The sequence below is a fragment of the Archocentrus centrarchus genome, chromosome 18 (assembly GCF_007364275.1).
Source record: "Archocentrus centrarchus isolate MPI-CPG fArcCen1 chromosome 18, fArcCen1, whole genome shotgun sequence".
Lineage (NCBI taxonomy): Eukaryota > Metazoa > Chordata > Actinopteri > Cichliformes > Cichlidae > Archocentrus > Archocentrus centrarchus.
In genome coordinates this window covers 22,667,154-22,689,301 of record NC_044363.1, presented here as the reverse complement: position 1 = coordinate 22,689,301, position 22,148 = coordinate 22,667,154, and the positions used below count along the sequence as shown (strand labels likewise).

At 42.4% G+C, this 22,148-nt stretch overlaps 1 protein-coding gene across 1 annotated transcript; it reads right to left on the bottom strand.

The window, feature by feature from the left end:
• Positions 1–4,638: 4,638 nt before the first annotated feature.
• LOC115797286 (netrin-1) lies at positions 4,639–21,408 on the bottom strand. Its single transcript, XM_075074446.1, is given in 8 exon segments — positions 4,639–5,430; positions 6,021–6,101; positions 6,938–6,988; positions 10,882–11,013; positions 11,016–11,030; positions 12,564–12,752; positions 14,011–15,494; positions 21,264–21,408. Coding segments are annotated over 7 exon segments (2,505 nt in total). The 5' UTR covers positions 15,485–15,494; positions 21,264–21,408; the 3' UTR covers positions 4,639–4,867.
• Between the last annotated feature and the right edge of the window lie 740 nt (positions 21,409–22,148).

The window sequence follows — 22,148 nt, the reverse complement described above, 5'->3', positions numbered from 1 at the left end:
TAGGAGGAGCGTCACGCACATTGCTGCACGGTGCCAAAGACAAAGAATAAAAAAACCTGCACATTAAATGAGATCTTTCAGTCAGGTCGGCAGCGGTACGTTCTGTAGTACAGAGTACCTCCCACTGGCAGAGAATTCAGTCTTTGTGTATTTACAGATATTTTACATGCTATACAAAAGCAAATGTGCACCTTAAATTCATACACTTTTGTAAACAGCATCAAACTTCTTTTATTCTTTGAGTTTTAAAACCCAGGACCTATTTATGACTACAGAATGAGAAAAAAAAAACAGACTGATGCCATTAACTGTGAACTGAACTGTTGATTTTTCTTCTGTTGCAAGTTTATGAATATTATAAAGAGCAATTCTTAAAAATAACTGCTGGTCAAATTAAATGATCTAAAGGAGATACGCGGTCCCCCGAATCATTTAATACAGTTTCAATTTTGCAGCTCATAACTGCTTCAACTACAACTGTGTTTGCTTCTTATCTGTGGTGTGAATACCTGAAGATTTAAATTAGAAGAAAAAATTATATTTATTCATTTGTTTTTTTTTTAATAAGAGTACAGAAGTGGGGATTCTGGCTGTGGGTCTAACACAGAATAAATAACAGTAATGGGGTCATAGCAGGTTTTAGATGTACAGTAATTTCTGGGTAATTTTTGTACATGTTAGAAAAAGTGCAAATGAGATATAATTGAACTATAGGAAGGACTCCCACTGAACCATGGAGGAAAATCTAAGAGTTAGGAATCTGGGAAAAGTGTGAGATCTTTTAGGAGGTTAGCTTTGGTTAATTTATACACAGTTACATGATGTAATGTATAAATGTATTCTTTGGGGGGGGGGGTTAACAGAACGGAAACACGCCTGAACAAAAAGTGGTGCAAGGAGAAAAATCCAGATAAAAAGATACCTGATGCTTGTGGTGATTTCTCCCTTTGTGGTCAGGTTTTTGGCCAGTACTTTATCAGAAATTTTAAACAGGAAGGGCTGCTGGTTTGCACATGTTTGCAGTACAGTATATCCATGTGTGTGTCATGCCGCTGCTGCCTCGAGCTGGGCCATGCTTGATTAGTCCTAATCTGGCCGGGGGTCGGGTTGCGGTGTCGGCGGCATGTCTGAATGGAAAGCATGTAGGCTGCGGGATCACAGGGATTGACCCTCTGCCTCTCAGGTTAACAGAAGCCCCCGTGTGTTTGTGTGGGTGTGTGTGCATCCTGAAAACAGTGTGGCTTGCTGAACTTGGACTTGGGTGTGAGGCAACAATTTGGAGTGTAAAATGTGTGTGCGAGTGAGACAGAGAGGACAAAGAGGAGTGTGCGTTTGTGTGTTTGCAAGTAGTCTAGTTGATCTTTGGCTTTGGCTGCAGCACAGGAGGAGTCACCTCTCGTAAAACGGACCCTCGGCAGGCTGTAAACATAATACCACACACTCACAAACACACACACTGCTGCCTCCCATTTCAGAGAAGAAGAAGCTGATCTCCTTTTTTTTGCCCGCATGCCACCAAAACAGTGAGCGCTTCAGAAAAGAACGTGTTGTCAGTTTAACTTCGGCAAAGCCGCAGACTATGCGCCTGCTGCAGAGCGAGCCGCGGGCTTAAGTTGTCTGTTAGTGTCGGTGTAAGTGTGTGTGTTTGGGGAGTTTTGGGATCAAACCCTCATGTCGACAGAGGCTGCACCGAGGAGACGACCGCCGACAGGTGCTTCCTGCAGCAACGCAGCAGGTGCTTCACACACACACACACACACACACACACACACACACACACACACACACACACACACACACACACACACACACACACACACAGAGTGTGTTATTCACTGGTAACATTTACAGCCCCGGTGTCCTTGTTGTTGTGGTGAGTTTTGTTTTTCACTGTGCAAAAGCAGCTTTTCTTCCTTTTAAATGCTAAAATTAAAATGTGAGACTGGATTTTCTGGTCGCTTTGTTGCCATTTGTTGTTGTTTGTAAGTAAGAAGCTGCAAAGGCTATTTATCACTTTCAGTAGATTCATTAGAAAAACACAGAACACCGAGCAAAGATTTGAAGTCTCACTCTACTTTCAGCTATAATTTGGTCTCCATCAACTCCTGAGGGCGATATGACTCTTTAGCTGCTAAACACCCCACTGTGCATGCTGGGTAATTGCTCATTTTTTTTCTGTCTGCTGTTTTGCAGATCGTGTACAGTTGTGTTTTTTTTTTTTTACTGAAAACAGCTGCCTGCTGTTGAAAGCGCGCTAATTAGAGCAGTGAGAGTGAAACAGCACATTGAAGGCCTTAAAAACAAAACAATGAGCTGAAAGATACTAAAAGGGTGCTCCTCGCAGTATTATAATCTCTTTAGGGTTTATATGTTAAACATTTTACATAGTACAAGAATGCACATGCACACACATTGCATTTTTAACATTTATATGTGCACTGTTCAAGAACAGCTAGCATCAAAGTATCAGAGTAGGGCCCAGATCCAGTCCAAAGACACTTCTGGACAGTCTGTTGACTCAGACTACAGTCTTTCTTTTTTTAAACAGAAAAGTTAGACCAATAAAAATGCCAAAGATGATAAAACTACATTTTATTAAAATGTTCTTTTGTATTTCTGACACCATTGATTTTTATTTATTTTTTAATATTTACAGTTCTTGTTGGCATTTCCACTAACTGAGTTTAAGGTGTTGAAGAATATGTCTGGTTGTGATACTTAAGATCTTTACAAGTACACTTTTTAATGATTTCTTATGAAGCTCACCATAAGTGGTTGAAAAAAGTTCATATTTGCATGAATATAAAACTAAACCTTTACTTTTTTTTCTGGTAAATGATTACAGGAAACATGCTGCATGTTGGTTTACTGTATAAAGTAATCTGATTAGCTTGTTTGGAAGCATAATAAGCATGCTAAGCTGCCAGCTGGTTGTTCAGATGTTTGGACCTCATAAAAGTAGGGAAAGTAGCTCCAAAACAGCGTCTCACACACACTCCTCGGTGTGCTGTATGTTCAGTCCCGCTGCGAGTTCATCAGTCAGCGAGTCTATTTTTCTCTTTTTATTTTCAATCACAGGCTTCGCCACAGCTGCACAGCCAATCGCTGACACAGGTCCCACCAAAACAACATGGCTGCTCAACAAATAGGAACTCTTCCATCTGTCTTCATAACCTCCGGCAACCCCCCATTTCCCCTGGGCTATGACGCTATATCTCCCAAATGGAAACAGAAGTCATGACGACAGGTTGGACCGATGTTTTTTAGATCTGTATCTGGGCTCCTTATGGTCTATCTGAGGATTCCTGCACGGTTAGAAAATGAGGCTGAAGTTAGTTTGGTCTTTGTGTCAGCTGTCCACCGAGGGAACAGATCGTAGATAAAGTCTCTTTTCACCAAATATTGTACAGTTTGAATTCAATGCATGAGTGAAGTGAGGCTTTTTTGTCCCACCACTAAAAATACATGTAAAAAGAAAAGAAGAAATGAACTCAAAAAGAAAAAAAAAATAAAGAAACTGATTACCTTAATGCTTTTCATATCTTTTCAGAATTTAAATACTTTGATTATTTGCTATTCATACTACTTGATTACAGGTAAAATAAATTGCTCCTAAGTCAAAAGTTTTCATTTAATATCATTCAGTTTTTTTTAGTCACTATTCCAGTTTTTAATGTGAAATTCCACTACTTTGGACATACTAGAGTGATGATATTCAAATTAAATAACTAATTTAATGATATTTTAACACAACTGTTATTCATTATACATGTCTTGAATAAAAGTTTTGGTGATTTTTTTTTTTTTTTTACATTAAGAACCGCATCATGTTGCACTCTTCTGTCTGTGCACTAACACATTGTTAGTTATTAACATAGCAGCCCAATGCACTCATGGTGTCACAGCTTTGTTTTTCTTACATGAAGATAAAAAACGCAACCTGGGCAACTGACTGTAAAGCAACTCAATGCAATAGAGCGTGAAAAATATTTTAGCTAATGTCCATATCCAACAGAAAGAACAGAAATAAGTTATGTGGAGTTATACTTTTAGGCGGTGCATATTTAATCTGCAAAATAGTTCAAAATAAAGAGAATTTGAGTTTAAATTGAAACAGCAAAACTACTGAGCAGACGGGTCACACTTGCACAACATCTGTGTAATATTAAATAATGATTAAAAATAAAATTATTTTAGAAATACTGGTTTTATTTTACATGATGGACACCCTGTGTTGTAATTATGCTGCAACCACGATGTGAGCCACATGAAAGAGAAATCTGCTTAAGAGATTAAGTCTCAGTATATGCTCTTCTCTATTTTAAATATGAATTAAATTAAGAAAATAAAAGTCTAATATGCTAGATTGGACTAATTTACAGTAAAATATTTACCAGTAAAAAAAAAAATTAAAAAACACATTTTTGCACGTCTGTTAGCTAAGACATTTACCATCATGCTAATTATTGTGTTAAATATTTTAAGATTTTGTAGTTTGAAGTAAAAATAATTCAATAAATAAATATGATCTAATTTTTTTTTAAAAAGTCTTCAAGACAAAAATGCTGCATGACTTTTTTCAAAGTTCAGACTTTAATTTTCAAAAAGTTCCTCAGTAGAAAATATTAAAATTATGATACTTACATTTTACATATCATCATTTTTGTTGGTGAAAGAGTTTCATCGTCACTAAATGTTACCACTTTGTGTTGCTGCAGAATTAACCTATAAAAACTTAAATAAACTGACAGGTGGGTACATGTTTCTGTGTGAAGAAACATGGGGTGAAAAATCCATTTGAGGCCCATTTCACTCCTTGTAGTTCTTCTGATTTTTGCAATAGAATTTGAGTCTTTAAATCTTTTTTTTATGAAGGATTCTGAGTAGAACAAACCGGATCAGGTAAAGAAGAAGACGGTGGTGTCGCCTCAGTGGATTTAACTTTGAACATGTGCGGCGCTGCTGTGGTTTCAGTCTCGGGTGTGTTTGCAACGTGAGGCTCGGCATCTTTCTCAGTCAGCAGGTGAGGGGGGACATAACCAGACTGGGGTTTTGTGTGCTCCCTAAAGTGCTGCTGGTTGTTTGGCGATTTCGGTGGGCAGCGGCCCCTCTTGTCCTGCCCCCGGAAGCCCCTGAGTTTGGGGCTCCAGTGTTCCCGCCACTGGAGGGCTAAAGTGGAGCGATCCGCCACCAGGCGCCTCTCCTCTGGCACCCAGGCCCGCTCTCCTTCATCTGCTCCAATAAGGAGGAATGTCCGACCCACCTGGAGGGCGGGGCAGCCACAGCCAAGGTCGCGGTCGGGGACCCAGAGGGACTGGGGGCCCCTGCGAACACGGGAGGTAGACCTCGTGCGGAAGACGGTTTGCACCAAGATGGAGAACTGCCACCAGGGACCTGAACGCTCCATCCCTCTCACCTGCACCTTCAGCACTAACAAACACAGACACAGACTTAAAAATGGTTATTTTGATTGCTTCCTTTATTCTGCACTTTAAATATTTTGTGGCAATTTAAGTTTCAATCAACAGACTGACAGTAAATTTGAAGGTTTAATTCAAAGGCCTGTTATGGTTTTCCTTTTATTTTTCTGTCATATATACATTGTTACAGTGGTGGATGCTCAAATTAAATATGGCAGAAGCTTCAAATAATGAGGTGAGCATATGTACAAGTAGCACAGAAGCCCCGCCCAACTGCTGCTCAAATTTGCTGTGTGCGAGGAGCAGCCAATCAAAAGAAAATTAGTTTAATGGGAGAGGAGCTAATAAATATGAAAACTAAGGATTACTTTGAGCTGTGAATCATGCACAATTGCTCTAATAGAGTCCAAGAAAAAATATGGAGCACAGCATGTCCACTATTTTGATTATCTTCCACATGAATGCAGTTCTAATATGGGTTCAGTTTGTGACGATGAGAAACTCTGGGTAGCAGGAAAGTATAAACATTTTTTCCTTTTTTTAAACAATATAATAACTAATCATAGTAATTAAACCAAAATTTAAAAAAAGGCCACTAACCATAGTCTTTGAGACAATAGGTGTCCAAGTTCATCCTGACTTTAACCTGAGAAGGCTGGCAGTATGAAACACACTCCTCTGCTACATGAGAGACAGGCAGGGAGAGAGGGGGGGGGGTCATCAAATGAGAGGGGATATCATTTCATAGCAAGCATATCAGCACATGTCTTTTCCCCTAATTACAATATGGCTGCTTCTATTTGTCATCACAGTATCCTTTGACTAACAGATGATCCCAACTGCAGCAGGTGGGACATTCCTCGAGCCGCCGCTAGGAGGGAGTGGTTAGCTACTCCACGAAGAGTGAGAGCAGCGGCTCCTGAAGCAGTTTCAATTCAAGAACCGATCTGTTAAAAAATATGCGGCGCACCTTCAGAGGAGACCTGATATATGATCCCACAAAAAAGCCATAAATCTAAACGTTGTGGTGACATCAACGGGGAGAGGGGGGGCAGAGAGGACAGAAAGTGGAAAACCTTTATTGTTGTTATTCAATCAAACATTATTGTCAGTTACACAATTTCCTGCATGAGACATTCGGATATCGTAAGTTGTTATGGCAGGTTACAGCAGGCAGAAGAATTTACAGTAGAAAGATTGTGTGAATTTTGACTTTAGTATTTTACCTGCCTTATTTTAATGTAATATTACAACCATAACCCACAATACTGTCTTATTTCCTTTCAGTAAAAGTTACTCTGAACTTCTCATTTGCTTTAATAACAAGAGTACTAGAGGTTTAGTCAGTAGATGGCTTTAGAAATAATAGAAACCAGAATAATTATGCAACAATCTTTCTGTGTAAAACTGTTTTTCAAGATATAATATATAATATAATAAATAAATAAAATCAAGGAACTTTGTGGCAATGATGCAAAGTATTTTCTATCTCCAGGACTGCCATGAAGCAGACCTACCTATGCTGTATTGAGGTTGGTACACTGGAGTTGGAGCAGCCACCTGAATTCCTGCAAGCATAAACACAGTTTCAGACAGGTGACAAGAACAGACACACAGAGAAACTTCAGGCTACCTACCGGAGCTGTCAGTTTGTTGCACTTGTGTGCATTATATATGTGTTGTGTTTGAATGCCTCTCGGTGCGTGAGGCATGCCCATGCAGAAGATAAGCGAATGTCAAAATGACTGAGTGTGTGGTCCTTTTATGGTCTTCAAGCCCGTCCTGTAGCGCTCCCTCAAACACACAGCCGGACACAAACTTTACTTTTTGGAATTTAATAAGGTCAGACCTGCACTTCACGCATGGTTTTGTCTCAAACATTAAACAGAGTGAAGTGTGTGTCAGAGGTGGGGATTGAAAATTAACATCCTGGTTGGCCGTGCATGCATTACCCAGGCTCTTGTAAAAATTTGTGCGTGACACTGCTGCCATATAAGCTCACGCTTCGTCCCCTGTCCAGGTCCGGTCTTCTCTGACACAACTGGGCCAGTGACACCCTACACCCCCATCCAGCTGACGGTCCCCCGTGTTTAAAAGTCAAGAAGGTGCTGTGGGTTGGTGTGTGTGTGTGTTCTTGTAGTACGTGTGAAAGGTCACAATGAGGCAACAGGGGCTACCTGCATGAGCTGGGTAAAACCTATGTTTTGCCACTGACATTGCAAGATACAAGAACTGTCCTACAGTATATCTCGCAATATCTTTTAGTAGGTCAGCAGAATCACGTAAAAACTACCGAGCCCGACCTTATGAAACTTCATGAAAAAGGGAAAAAAACTTTAAATTTTGGTGTGCAACTGGATGACTTTCCAGCAGGCATGTTTGAAACCCAGAGATCATTTTGCAGGTCAAAACTGGTCAGTGTACAACAGCAAGAAAAGTATCAGACTTGTAACAACTATCGCCTCTGATGTCAGCATCATAAACCCAGGGATACTGCTGTCAAACTGTGATGACAAGTAGCTGGGCAACAATTCGAGTCACTGTAGAGTTTTTTTCTTCTCATTTTTTCTATAAGAACATTTTGTTTTAGTGTTTTTCTAAATTATAAAAAGGTAGCAGAAAGCAATTCACAAACAAAGTTTTTCTTGCTAGAAAATCTAAGAAAGTCATCCACGCAACATTCAAGAAGTACCTCAAACCAACGTAGAGGTATCACACTGAGTATTTTGCAACAAATAAAAAGCCGATCGAGGGGAAACTGACAAACTAAATAAAATAACTCGGTTTAGTTTGAGAAGACTTTATATTGACTGAGATTTCATGTTAATGGGAGTCCAACACTACTACTTTCTGAACCCATATTAAACTGACTGGAATAGAAAGCTGGGACATTATCTGAGGATCCTGACTTGAAATCAGCAAAGATGGTGGTAGAAATAGAAAAACTGCCAGAGGGGAGAAATATTTTAATGCTGCAAAGTCAGCAAACTTTGAAAGTGTTTTTTGTCAGATTTACCTGGTGATTGTATACATATAATTTTTTATGTCCTGATGACCACTGAAATTATAGTTATTTTATATAATGCTTCAGAACAACTGCGCCAGTAACCTTTCATGATGGCTGACGCAGGGCAAAACTTGAGGCTATCGATGACTTTGGTTCAGGTGACAGAAATTCAAATCGCTTTAATTATGTGGAATAACTGTTCACTAAATTGTAACAAATCATCTCAATCTTCTTTTTTTTTTCATATGAAAAGTTTAGCAAAGTCTAGCTGCGGCTATCTCACCTGCTAGCTTGGACGCCATATAACTTTAGCTTTAGTTGGCTAAGTTTGACCACACGTGCGCCCCTTTAAGGCTGGACAGTAGACATTTAATTCTGCTAACTTCAAGGTTTATTCAAGGTGTAGATAAAATAGTTTAATGGCCGCTAACACTGAATTTAGCATGACTGCTGCATGCCTTTAGGTCTGTCTGATGAGGAGTAGGCGAGGTATTGGAGGCGGTGGTGGGAATAGAGAGGTGCTATACATAGACTGAGATGGTCTGGGAGTAAAAACAAACAAGGTTCTCTTTCACTCACTGCTTTCACTAGGAGAGTTATGAGTCTGGGCCCTTCGATGGGGGCGTTTTGAGGTGTGCAACAGGTGTGAAGCTCCCTGCTACTGGCTCCCTATGTCACCTGATTGGGACTTACACAGCGTCAGTGCCTATGTAGTTGTCGGCACTCGTGCGATTAGCCCAGGGTGTGTGCGTGGATTAGCGCTCATGGCTGATGTTTGTTGCTGGCCAGGCGCAGAGATGTGAGTGGCAGCAATCCTCTTGATCTGACGCTGATACCAGATCAGCAGGAGATGAGGTTTCCCCTGTAGTGCTCAGCTCGTGTTATCGCTGCTGTGGAAACCATCTCTAGGGATGATGAAAAGGAGACACGCTGGGTGACTGGGCCAAATTAGACTGGAGGGCAGCGGCCCTATTTATATTGAGCTACAATTTGATAAAGGCTTACAGAGCTTGATAGGATGGTTTAATCCATTTAGGCCATGAGTAAATGAGGCTGAAGGAGAAATTAAGGAGGTCACTTTGTCATGACTGACAACAAACTATTAAAAGCCAAAGGGTGTGGAGTGCTGAGAGAACATTTTTAATCAGGGTAAGACTGTGTGATGTTATGAAATCAATCCTTGTAAAAACAAACAAAAGAGGTTGTCATAACTAGAAGGCTTTGTTTTCAGATTTAAGGGCTCTATTCATAGTTTGGAAGGTTCTCACATATGTGCAAAAAACTGCAGCACTTAACTGCAGTTAATCTTTCTTGTGTTGTCAGACACAAACATTTCACCAGAGCTCCACTTTGGTGACGCTTTACACGGCCTGTAGCTCACGGAGAATCCGTCCCTTTACTCTGCCTCCAGGATGAAAGTATACAAAAGTAAATCTGTTGTTCTGCAGGAGATGAATGAGGAGTTCTTCATTGTCAAAGAAAAGGTGCGTCTTAATTAGTAGAGGCGAGTGGATCAATCCAAATTTCGACAGTATTGACAGCAGCATATTAGACCGATACTGGCTCAATGCTCTATGTTCACTACATTGCTCCCATTTCATCAAAAAGTAGACATGAGTGTGCAAACATGGCTCCTCTCACATCTTGCAGTCACACTTTGCTCCTCCTCCTCCTCCTCGCCCTCCTCCTCCTCCTCGCCTGCTCTGCTGTGTTTTGTTGTCGTGCCGTCATGTGACTCCACAGCACTGAGCAGACAGATGTAGGCCGAAGTGAGAGAGAGCATGATGGCTATTTGCCGCTGCAGCAATTTCACCAATTTACACAAACACGTGAAAAACATTGAAACAAAGTGATGAGCAGGAGGAGGAGGAGGAGGAGGGCAATCCCTCAGACGGACCCAGACCCCCGGCACAAAAGGCAGAGCCCACTGCTCCTTTCAGAGAGGAGAAGAATATCTAGGCAGCCAATACTGAAGTGATGTTTCAGTCATTAGGTAATTTTAATTTTCAAAGTGTTATTGCTCATCATAGTTGTTACTTTAGCAGGCTGATTACCAATAGACTATATTCAGACATGTATAGCCCATTGAAATGTGTTAAATGAACTGTTTTATTGGAACTGTATCCCTGTGAAAATGTCTGAGTATAATAAACCCTTTTGTGTTAACTCTCAAGTCCAGCCCAGTTGAGAACAGCCAATAATGATTTAAGAGTTGCTGTAGATGAGGACAAAATGGTGTGATTTGACCACTGCATTTGTTAGGAACAGTTATGAAAAGTGTTTGCATGCAGTGCCACACTCTACGCTTTGGTGGCAGGTGCAAACAAACAGTGTGGTCAGACAAACCTTGTAAAATCTAACCGGCAGAAAGAGGAAGAAAGCTTTGTTTTGCTTTTAAAGTGGAACATAATATTTTTTCTAACAGATGCACACCAGCGTGGGTGGTACACTTACGTATGCAGGGCCGTAGAGGGGATCGTCCCTGTTTGTAACCGGGGGCGCAGCGGTTACACCTGAGGCCGGTCACGCCTTCTCGACACAGACACTGACCTGACGTCTGGTTGCACCAGCGACCCACTGCCCCAGAGGATGGCACTGACACGCTGGGAAAGAAGAAAGAGCAGATTAGAGAAGCGATCGTTTTATGTGGAGCACACAAGTTGAAGAAACAATATTTTGAAGGTACCCATACAAGCTGTAAAAACAACACAATTTGCTAATGCGTGCACAACCTTACAGTGCGTGCACATTAGCAAACTGAAATGAAACAACACGGCCATTCCTTTCAAAGTAATCCATCCGGTGCCTGTATGTTAGAGATCTGTCCTCTTTTTGCCTCAGCTTTGTTCTCCACCGATTCCCTGGGAAAATATCTGACTGTTTGTCTGCTAAATGTTTCAGCATGTTCACACCTGGTCCCGATAGCAAAGCCAACATAAACATGCTGTGAACCAAAAAGTTACCGTGTGGAGTTGATGGGAACTATCAGTATTTCTTTAAGTGAAAGAAGGTTAAAGATATATTAAAAATAACTTGTGGCAAAGAAAAGACAGGATTTAAGAGATCATCCGTCAGTGGCGGGACCAGCTTTAATCCTGAATGGCAGCTGGCATGTGACCTCAGGTGTGTCCTTGTGCATGACAAAAGACCTTTACTAACACCAGGGGGTCTATTTCCTGATGGGTAAACAAAGACAAATTCCTCAGTGGGGGTATTAACAAAATTTCACATGATTGCAGGGAATCATTATCATTCTGCTGTTTTTAGTGAAGAGAACCAATCTTAAGTAGATATTAGCAGTATTGGCTGTTACACAGTATAATGATTACTGCCTGGATTTGCCATCGTTTACATCACAGAGCTTTTTATTTACCGCCACTTTCAAAAGATGAGGCCCAATGAGAGAAGACAGATGGGGAGAGGAAGCCTCTCCTCAGCAGCTCTGTTCACACTCGAATAATGTTTACACGAACCCTTACAATGAGTCCAAATAACCTGCCTGGAGAAAATGAGTAACTGTCTCACCGCTGGCCTCTCTCTGCTGACTAATTGAAATGTAGCAGCAATAAATCAGAACTAAAAGCTTATAAATTTGCAGCTTACTCTTGTTTCATGCATTAAAAGTGATAAAATATGGGAGTGTTTAATATTTTTTATTATCCCTGGATGTGTGTCAAGCTCATATGGCCTACTAACTTTGGATATACAGCACAGTATTAGACCAGCAGTCAAGCTTGCACACAACTCAGCTAGAGTTAGGACATGACACCGGTCAAAGGTCAGGGGGTCAGGGGGTCATGGCAGACGCCACAGGTGGTAACGATAGGGGCACAGGTGGCAGCTCAGTGCAGTTTGCGTGTGTTTTTGTGTATCACTAACTGGAATAGCTGCCCACTCTCACAGTGTTACCACCCCGTTAACACTTTTGTACGCTCGTACAGAGACAGAGCGGGCCGCGTAAGCTCACATAGCAACACACATTATGATAGCCAGGCATAAACACGATCACACTCTGATTTGCTTTTTATCTTCAGGGAATGTACAGTCAGTCAAAGGTGCTGCTCATGCACTTCCTCTGTCCTCCTTCCTTTGTCCCCCACCACATATACAGTAAACACACACATCCAGTCACTGACGTTGGCAGGCTTTGCGGTGGCTGAGTGGCTTGCTGTGGTCGCGGGTGTATCCGCTCTGGCAGTACTGGCAGTGGCGTCCGGCCGTGTGGTGGCGACACTTCTGGCACACGCCTCCGCTGCGCCGGCCCGACTGCTGAAACACCTCCATGCTGAAGCGGCATTTGTTGGAGTGGCCGTTACACTCGCAGGCTGGACAAAGTCAAAGCAGATTAAATACTGATGAATACCAATGAAAAAAAAAAACAGCTCTTCTGTTTTTATATACTCAGTTTCATGGGTGGAGAAAATTATTATTCATATTATTCAAATCCAACAGTTTGTCTTCAATATTACATTCAAAAAGTACCAAATAAGGGAAATTTCTGCTTTTATGACTTTGAGTTTGATCGCAGACATGTTGACATCAACTGCAGCGCTCTGAATGGCCGCTTGAGGCTGGCTTCTAAAGTAAGTTAATCTCCAAAGAGATCATGAAAGATGAACAAAGCTTTTGGATCTGAAAAATGAAGCCAATGCGAAAATGGCTTAAACCTGCATTCTATTTAATGGCCAGCAGGGGAGCACTCCTCTGATTGCAAAAACTCCAGTATGGGAAAAAGGGCTCCCTCGCTCTGTGACCTCAGTGAGCACATTATTTATGAATTTATGGGCTCATCTGGTACTTTCAGGTCATAGTGAATAAAACATTCTGCTCATTTTGTAATTTGTTAATTATAAGAGTCAGAAAGGGGCGTTATAAAGAGTATGACTTCTTTATTGACAAGTCATTAGCCAATAAGCCTGCGGTGTCCTTGGTGTTTCACAGTCAGATCCTCCCTTTTCTATGTCCACTTTCAAAATGCCACGATGGTGACAGCAAACACATTCACGATGGTAATTACTAAACAATGGGAGGCATGATCCATCTTTTGTATTGTCTACAGTTAGACCTCATAGATTTGCATGCTAAATAAGTTTATTGTGTGGTACAAAATAACTCCCTATAGTTAATGCCCCCTTCGCATCAACTGCATGGGGGTGTATCACATTTTTCTGAAACTCACTCATTTAAATTGTTTTAAGGTTTAAAGTGATGTATAATTAGGGGTGTGTTGTTGGAGTGATCAGGTAGCTGAATTTCAGTGAGTAATTCAAGTTACTGTACCAGACCTCTGTACCATGTCTGCACCTCAGAGGTTCAGTATTGGTGAAGATCTAGTGTCTGATATGCAAAAGTATTCATGCTAATGCTGAAAACAGATGTCTGGCTTGTTCTGTTTGAGTGACTTTAAGTTGCTGGATGAGTTATAGCCTTTATAAATCTGTGCTTAAAAATTGGGATTCAACCCCACACTGTCTTTGGTATATGTACAGTTTATGACAGGTACAATATTTTTCTTTCATAAGACTAAAGGGGGGGGGGGATACTTATGTAACCTTTGTAAAATCAGCATGATGCAGGACTCACCGATACAGGGGTTTGGGTTCGTGGGTGTAGCTCGATGCCACGGTCTGTCAAAGTAGAAGTCCTCACACACATCACAGTCTGGCCCCGCTGTGTGATGCTCGCACACACACACTGCACGACCTGCATCGTCTCGGCGACACCTGGACGCGTGTCCATTACATTTACACCTGCCCCCGACTTGCAGGTCTGAGAGGGCAAGAAGAGCTCGGACAGGGGGCTTAAAAGCCGATGGCTGGCTCCCCTGCAGATTCCTGACACTTGGCCTTATGTTGTGATTATTGTTCCTCCTCTTCCTCAGCTCCTGCCCTTTGCTGCTTTTGCTCCGCCCCTCAACTGTCCATTTGCAGCCTCCACTGGGGCAAGGCAGCCAACGATTGTTTTCCTTCTTGCGACCACGCCCTCTGCCTTTCCCACCTTTCTTAGGAGAAGTGAGCGTGTCCGTGCTGAACCTGTCCCCTCCTTCCTTGCTGGTCACATTGTGCCCATCTTCATCTTGACCTGAGCCTTTATAATGACCCTTCCTGACCTGCTTGTCTATTTTATCCCCTTTGTTCCACATCCTTATCTCTGAGTTTTTTGTATCCCTGTCAAAAAATGCCAGTGTATTATCTGTGTTTACCTTGTCCCCCTGATCTCCAGTCTGACCCTTGGAGTCCGTTCTCCACCTCACAACACCAGTCTCTCTGATGTCATGTCCACCATCAAGCCATCTCGCTTCTTCTGTCTTATCCAAGTTGCTGACCTTAGCCTCATTGGACACCCTGTGGAAGACCACACGGATGTCCGTGGCTGTCACCCAGTCCTGGAGGGTGTGGCTATAGTCAAAATCGGGAGAGGATGGTCGCCCGTCTAAAGTGGAGAAGGCCAGCACCATGCCTCCTCGCTGCTTCTGTAGAGGGCGGGGGTCTGAGCAGAGGGGCTCCGTCTCTTGGTGCCTTGTTTGGGCCACTGTCTGTGAAGGTAGTCTGAAGTTCCTGAGGCAGTCGCTGGAGTAGTGCTGCATTGGCCTCCAGGTGCGCCCATGGTCCATCGACTTGAGGATGGAGATGGCAATGGGGTCAGATGGCTCCCCTTGGTGGCAGAACTGCAAACTTATGTATGTGATCTCAAAGCGGCGGCCCAGTGGTAGGGTAAAGACCCAGTCCCCGGTGTCAGTACCTGTGTCAGCCATCCAGCAGGTGAGGTTGTGGGGGTTGTGGAGGTCCGTTAAGGTGGTGATGTGGCTGTCGTAATCATCTCCTTGTAGCGAGTGGCTCACATTGACCGGGACCCCGTAGGCAGCATTAATGAACTCTGACAGGCAGTGTCGCGGACGGCCATCTGGGTGGTAGCAGGGGTCATGAGGTGAAGTCCAGCTCAGCGGGGCATGGAGAAGGGAAGAGGAGATGAGGGAAGGATGGAGGAGAAGGAGGAGCAGAAGGAAACCAGGAAAAAGAGAGGTGGAGGGGGGAAGGGAAAAGGGTTGGAACATCATGTCATCCAGCCTGTGAGAGGAAAAAAATAGATAACTTTTTAAAAGAAAACCACATGAGCAAGATCAGAAAAGAACAAAAAAAAATAAACTGACTGATTTATATGATACGCATTTGAAGCCAAAGAAGGAAATCTAAGATGGACCACCTGTGCCCTTATTGAAAACACACAACACCACACAATGCATCACTTCAAAGATTCAAAGAGCTTTATTGTCATTCTTCTCATGTGAAACATGACAGGAACAAAACTTAGTTTCTGAGTGCAAGTTGCCTTTTTTTTTTTAAATAATTAATTTATTTTATTTTATTAAAAGACACCTTATTGGCTTTCGGTGGCTGCCAGCAAAGATCTCATCCTGTAAAAATGTAATCTCCCATCTTCCCAGTAGCGTCAGCCACTGGTTTGAACCCTTGAACCTGACAACTTATAAGAGCCTCTCCATCTTAAAACTCCCCATAACCTCGAAACGAGTGGATGAGCGCGGGTGAAGAAGGGCGCGCATGCAGCAGGTCTGTCTGAAATAACAAAAAACATGCCCAACAGCTGGGACTAGAACCTGAGCTGGACCACATCCATCATATTTATTGCTCCCTTTCCAAATCGCTTTCCCATTGGTCAGTGCTGCAGTCAAGAGAGGGCCCCGACCATGAGCGGTCTGTAGGTTCATGGTGTAGAAACGAGGGCACGAGTAAACAGAGAGGGAGGAAGAGGAGTTGGAGATTAGCATTTGGGATGGTAGAAATGATTTATAGAACAAAATGTGTGTTCGACTTGAGCCCCCTGCTTGGATACTTCCGTGGAAAAGACAAACCCAGACTTGTGTAGGTCTGCAGTGCAAACAAATCCTTTCCCGTTTCGTATAATTGGTGATGAATGTAATTTATTTGTCTGTCGAGATTTGATACTGGAGTTCGTTCGCTTTGGCATGCAGACAAAATGAACAATGCACCTACTTTCTCTGGACCCGGTGATTTATTGTATTTTTTTCGCTCTTAACACAAAGCCCAGAAGCACATTTCCCAATGAGCACTTCTTAAGCTTGTTCATTGCAAAGGGAGTCCAGCACCCTCTTGTTTCACTTTTAGGAAATGATTTCTTTTCTTCATTAAAGGACTGTCATCTTCTCATTTGTACCCGCCTTCCTTCGACATTTTCAAACAACCTCTCCTCTGCTCTTCTGTCTCCCTGCCCATCTATCACCTGCCCCCTTCATTCTGTTCTGGGAATATTCTTAACTGCTGTGAGATTGATGATGTCCTAACAAGCATGTGACACTGACAGCAAAGTCAGCAGGGCTGCATAAACCAAACCCGTAGGAGAGGACGGGGCCGAGAGCCTCTCCGGCCTCGTCATCCCGCTCAATTAGCCAAAGACCGAAATATGAGGCCTCCCCTTTGGGACCACACAACTCTGAAGAGTCCTGCATGCAGGTCATGGCGGTCTCTCGGCTGCCTGGGACAAACTGCTGGCCTCCAAAAGCAACAAAATGCTAGAAAATGAATCGGTTAAACTTGATTGAGCACAAATGTGGACTAAGAGGCTGACCAGGCGTCTTTGTTTCATGGCGTTGCTACAGGAAACAAGCAACAAGTGCGGTGATTAGTGGTCTTACTGTGACCCTGGGCCCAGTGAGCTACATTCCTGGGATCCAGAATGCCTCAGCTAGCCATTCCTGACGTGTCGAGACATGCCCCACGGGAACCTGAACGCCCTGATAAAAAGCAGGACATACGAGTTGATCGGCTGATTAATTGGGTCTCCGGTTTCACGTGGTGTCGATACACTGGTTGTATAAGAAGGGAAGACAGTCAAAGGGATGGTGAGCAGGGTAAAAGTTATCAGAGGATTCAGGGAAGCAGTGGTGAGATTACACTAAAGAATTCACCGGATGGGCAGTTGCGAGCGAGTGGGCGGGTGTTGGGGGTGAAGCATACACACGGCTAAAAGAGAAAGGGGGAGGTTGTTTAACATTCCCGTGACATGCACTTGCTCTTGTCTTTGTCACATTACATGACTAATTAAACATTGGCCCATTACAACCACTCTGAGAAATGGATGCTCATCTGAGAGAGGCCCGTGAGGTTTTTTAATGTGCCCCTCTGGGCCAGATGCAGAATCTCTCCTCTTCCGAAATCAGATCAACTCTCTGGCACCGCACAGCAGATATGATTTCAATGACCGTTTTTCTCTACCGCTTTCCATAAATCCACACAGCCAGCATGTTGGGGGGGAAAAATGCTAAAGACGAGCGGTATTTCCTCTGAAGGAATAAGCAACAGTTTCCTGTTGGCTACATGTAGAGGCCTCAATCTTCAGTTCAGTTTTGTCCCCTTTTTATTAGCTGCAAAATAAAGTCTAAAATGCAACACAACAGCTATCGACAAAACAAATATGCATTCAGTTTTAAGGCTCCGTGTGCAGTCGAGAAAGTTTGAAATAACTTGGCAGCAATCTGCCTCTCAAAAAGATTATACAGCCAAATAGTGGTATGATGAGATCAACAACATCTCCGGTGGGTGATCTTTAGAAGCAGCTATGCTTGGCTGGCAAGGGGCTGGAAAAATACTTGCTGACAACCTGGGGGCATGTTTACAGCATAGTCGAACAGGAGAGAGCGAGGAGAGCCGGCGCTGGTGTTCGTGCTCTGCAGTCCTCGTTTATTTCCCAGCGTAAATCTCCCGTTCTTCATAATGCTGCAATGTGTCTGAACTTGAAAGAAGCCGAGACGGTGGGAGCAGAAACAAGAGTTGTTTAATGATTTGGGTGGGGGCTGAAGTTGCAGGAATTCGTGCACGTGCTCAGAAGTTTTTAAGTCTGAATAAATGGATAAGAAAATCAACGTAAAATAATAACTCAGTAAGCTGTGTAAGGGTTGCTGTTGAAAATGCTGTTTGCAAAAGTATTTGCGTGCTCCTGGCCAGTATTATACTGAAGAGTGCTGTATATTTATGAGTATGGTGGGGCTTTCAGAGGGACAGCTGATCTTATAGGGTAATAACATGGTAATAATAATCGTTCCCGCCATGCATGTTTCTTTTTTTCGAGATTAGTTTTGATGGGTTATGTCTGTTTCTGTCATGAATATATAATAAATATATAAATGTTGTATTACTGATGTTTGGTTTAGGAATCTATCTGAAGAATAAAAATCTCCTTATGAGAACTTATCAGCCATAAATTGACTGTTTTTTTGTTTTTTTTTAAGTATTTTAATGCTTCTGCAGCAAGCTTGTCTCTTTTTTGTGATTTAGCAGGAAATGAGTGTGTGGTTTCTCTTTTGCTACCTGCTAACACCCTTTGACCCCTCACAGCTTTGGGCCTGTCTGCGTCTGGAGCTGTTCTGCTGAGCAGATGAGCTGGATTTGGCCTGTCTCACACATTTTAACATTCCTCGTCATGCGCGGCAGCTCCGGCCAACCACGCCGAGGGAAATGTGCTAAATTCAAATTGTTCTGCAACCTTTGTAACGAGTTTCAATAGACTAAATAGTGGATTGCGCAAATAAACACATGGCTGTGCAGTTTAATAAGGTGGATTTATATCAAGCTGAGAGTCTCTGGGAAGATTTCCCAGGGTTTTAACATTGCAGCTCCGCTCCAAGACACGGAGCCTTTAAATAAATATGATCAATTATATGAGCTCTGTCTTATAGCCAACGTGTTTGAAGCTGAACCAAGCAGGCACCTGTTGGCGCATGTTACCAAACTGACACCTTTGTTAATTTGCAATTGTCCTCAGCCGTCAGAAATACAACCCTGGACTCTGGGTGAGAAGAGAAAGGCTATGCATGCCCTCTGTATTCCCAAACTGCATTCCTGCCTGCACAGTCGAACCCCATGTGTGTGTTATTCCACGCGGAGCAGATTCCAGGAGTTCTGTTTTAGGTGTAATAATCTAAATTTAGTGGGGTGGCCCCGGAGGTGGAAGCAACAGACAGCACAAAATGGATTATCGCTGTTTGTATCTTTAGCTAAAGGCCTCAGTCCTTCATGTTTGCATCTCCACCAAACTTCCAATCTGGTGCATATATGCTGCATCCTCGTGGGTCAGCTGTACCCCCACAGGTCTGAAAGGTGTCTCTCTGCACCGACCTGCAAGATTTACTTGCTTCATTTCTGAATAAAAAAACACATGTTACCCGCTTGATATTATAAGAGGAGTTTCCTGTCAATTTTCCCCTTTACAGCCTCATGCAAGTTGGCAAGAGGCTTTCAGTGCAGCTCCAGCTTCACATGATCTTTTTGAAAAACAGATGGAAATGAAATCATTGGGAATCCATGCGGCAGTCAGGCCAAAGACAACTTTGGGCATTATGGGAAAAAAAAAATCTGCGCTTGCAATTGTGTGCCAATTAAATCCACATAGTGTCATACAGCAGGTTAATAATGAGAAGCAGGCGCAAAATAAAACAAAAACACCGCAAGGTTTGCGCCTTTTATGAGAGCTGGAACAAATAAATAAAAAACAACGTATTTTGCACCAGTTAATTAATCATAAAAACGTTCTTCAGGTTGTTTTAATTATGACTTCACAGCAATTCAGAAAAATTCAATCCCTATATTCTTAAAGAAAAGAAAGGCAGAAAAGCAGGCCGACTATATTAACACAAATACGGAAATATTTATCTGGGAGACAAATGGCGCACAAAGGGGACCTTTAGGAAAACCAACAATCTGCAAACGGGCCTTAAAAGGCAAACAGCCCGCAGACACACGCTGGACGCCGGAGTTGACTTTAACCTGAGTCCTCAGACTATAATGATCCGCTTGCCACGGTTCATTAAACGTAAATGTTTATCATATTTAGTCTGATTACTTTGGCGAGAGCTGAGAGCGAAGCCCGGAGACTAATTGGCTCAATTCAGCAGAGCTAATTGCACTTGTTGAGCAGAAATTTGCTCCAGCCAATTATAAGCTTTATTTACACAGCGGGGCTATCGCAACCTGATCAGAAAACTTCATCCTGACTTTTTTATGTTGATAATTATTCTTTCTTGTGTTTAACATTTAAATAAATAACATGGGCGCATTCCCGGCCCCGCTAATTGGCAAACGTGTTTTGCGCTGTTGTGTTTTGATAGTTTAGATTTGAACCGTAACCGAAGGACATGATCGCAAAAGCACAGACTCACAATTATATTTAAAAGAGATATATAAAATGAGAATATATGTATACAAAATTGTCCTTTTGCGCAATGCTGCAGGTAAAAAAAAAAATCCAGTTTTAATCAACTCTAATTTTTGTAATGAAGAAATAAAAACATTGGGTAAATAATCGTTTTAATTTCAGTGCCACCTGAGGTAAAACAGTTTATACTAGAGGGGTCATTTCATTCTTAAGGAGCCCTGTATTAAACGTGTTTTTTCTAGTCCTACAGATAATTTGCAAGAAGTGCGTTAAATTAGTCATAATTACATTTTAAAGCATATAACGCGTCCATCAGCTGGATTTTAAGATTTATATATCAGCAATATAAAAATATCAGAATACACCATCCGTTTTGTAATGATTAGAAATTTAAATGATCATTTAAAAGGGAAACGTAATTATAATTGTCCTTCTCTTGTAATTTATGAGCTTTTTTTTGTTGTTTAATTTGTTTTCATAGACATTTCTATCTTTTTAGCCCCACAGCGAAAAAGAAAATCCGCACTTTCCGTTCAGTCGCTGCTTCCGCCCAGCGCGACTAATCAGAGATAAAACTTCACAACACCTCAAATACCGCCGACCTCTAACCGATAAATGACCCCAAAAAAAAATCAGCCACGGGCGCTCACCATGTGCGTCGTCGCAGTGATTCTCCTTCCTGCTCCCGCGGTCCCTCCTGATCATTAAGAGGAGCGCAGCAAGTGTCCCGACATCCAGCTCGGTGTGCAGAGGAGAGCGCAGCAACAGACAAACCTGCCGAGAGGGGGCAACACACCGGGTACTGAAAGAGGAGGGTGCACGTAGGGAGTGGAGGAGAGGGGGTGCGAATTAACGGGATAAACTGGGAGGTGTCTCTGCTAATAGCAACTGAACTGAGCCAAGAGCTCCCACCGAGGAGGGGAGTCACACCGCGCGTTGCCAAACTGGCACCCAGTGCAGAATGTGTAAAACTCCAGTCCAGAGCTTTATTCTTTACACACTTTACAGCTGAGTGTTCTGTTGGTATCAGGTTCAAATGTTTGGATAACCTTTTGGAAAGTCTAATGTATCCTGAGAACGTGTATTTTTTTTTTTCCAGTTATTCATCGATTATATAATCAGGTCATGTAAAAGGTTTTCAGTAGAAGTGCATGGTTTCAGGAAATGTCTTAATAAAATCACAGTAAAAAGCTGAAGCTCTGAGTACACAAATGCATGAACGGGGCTTTGGCTGTCAGGCGATCTGTTTGTTGCAGATCCATTTATGTTTTCATTCTCACTGCAGGAATATTTTTAGTCTAATTCATCTTTGATTTCTAATTGCCTGCCTTCACTGGCTCACAAAAACACCTCCACTGTTTCAGGAGAAGAACCTTTTTTTGGAGGCAGATTTTTATTTATAGGGCCTGCAGAGAGAAGACGCACTTCTTTGTTCTATTGCTGGGTGAGAGGAGTTTTGTTATTTCCTGACAACAGCTGTATTTGTGCTGCACACGAGTGCTGTTTAACAAAAAGGATTTGCACTGCTGTTTTAA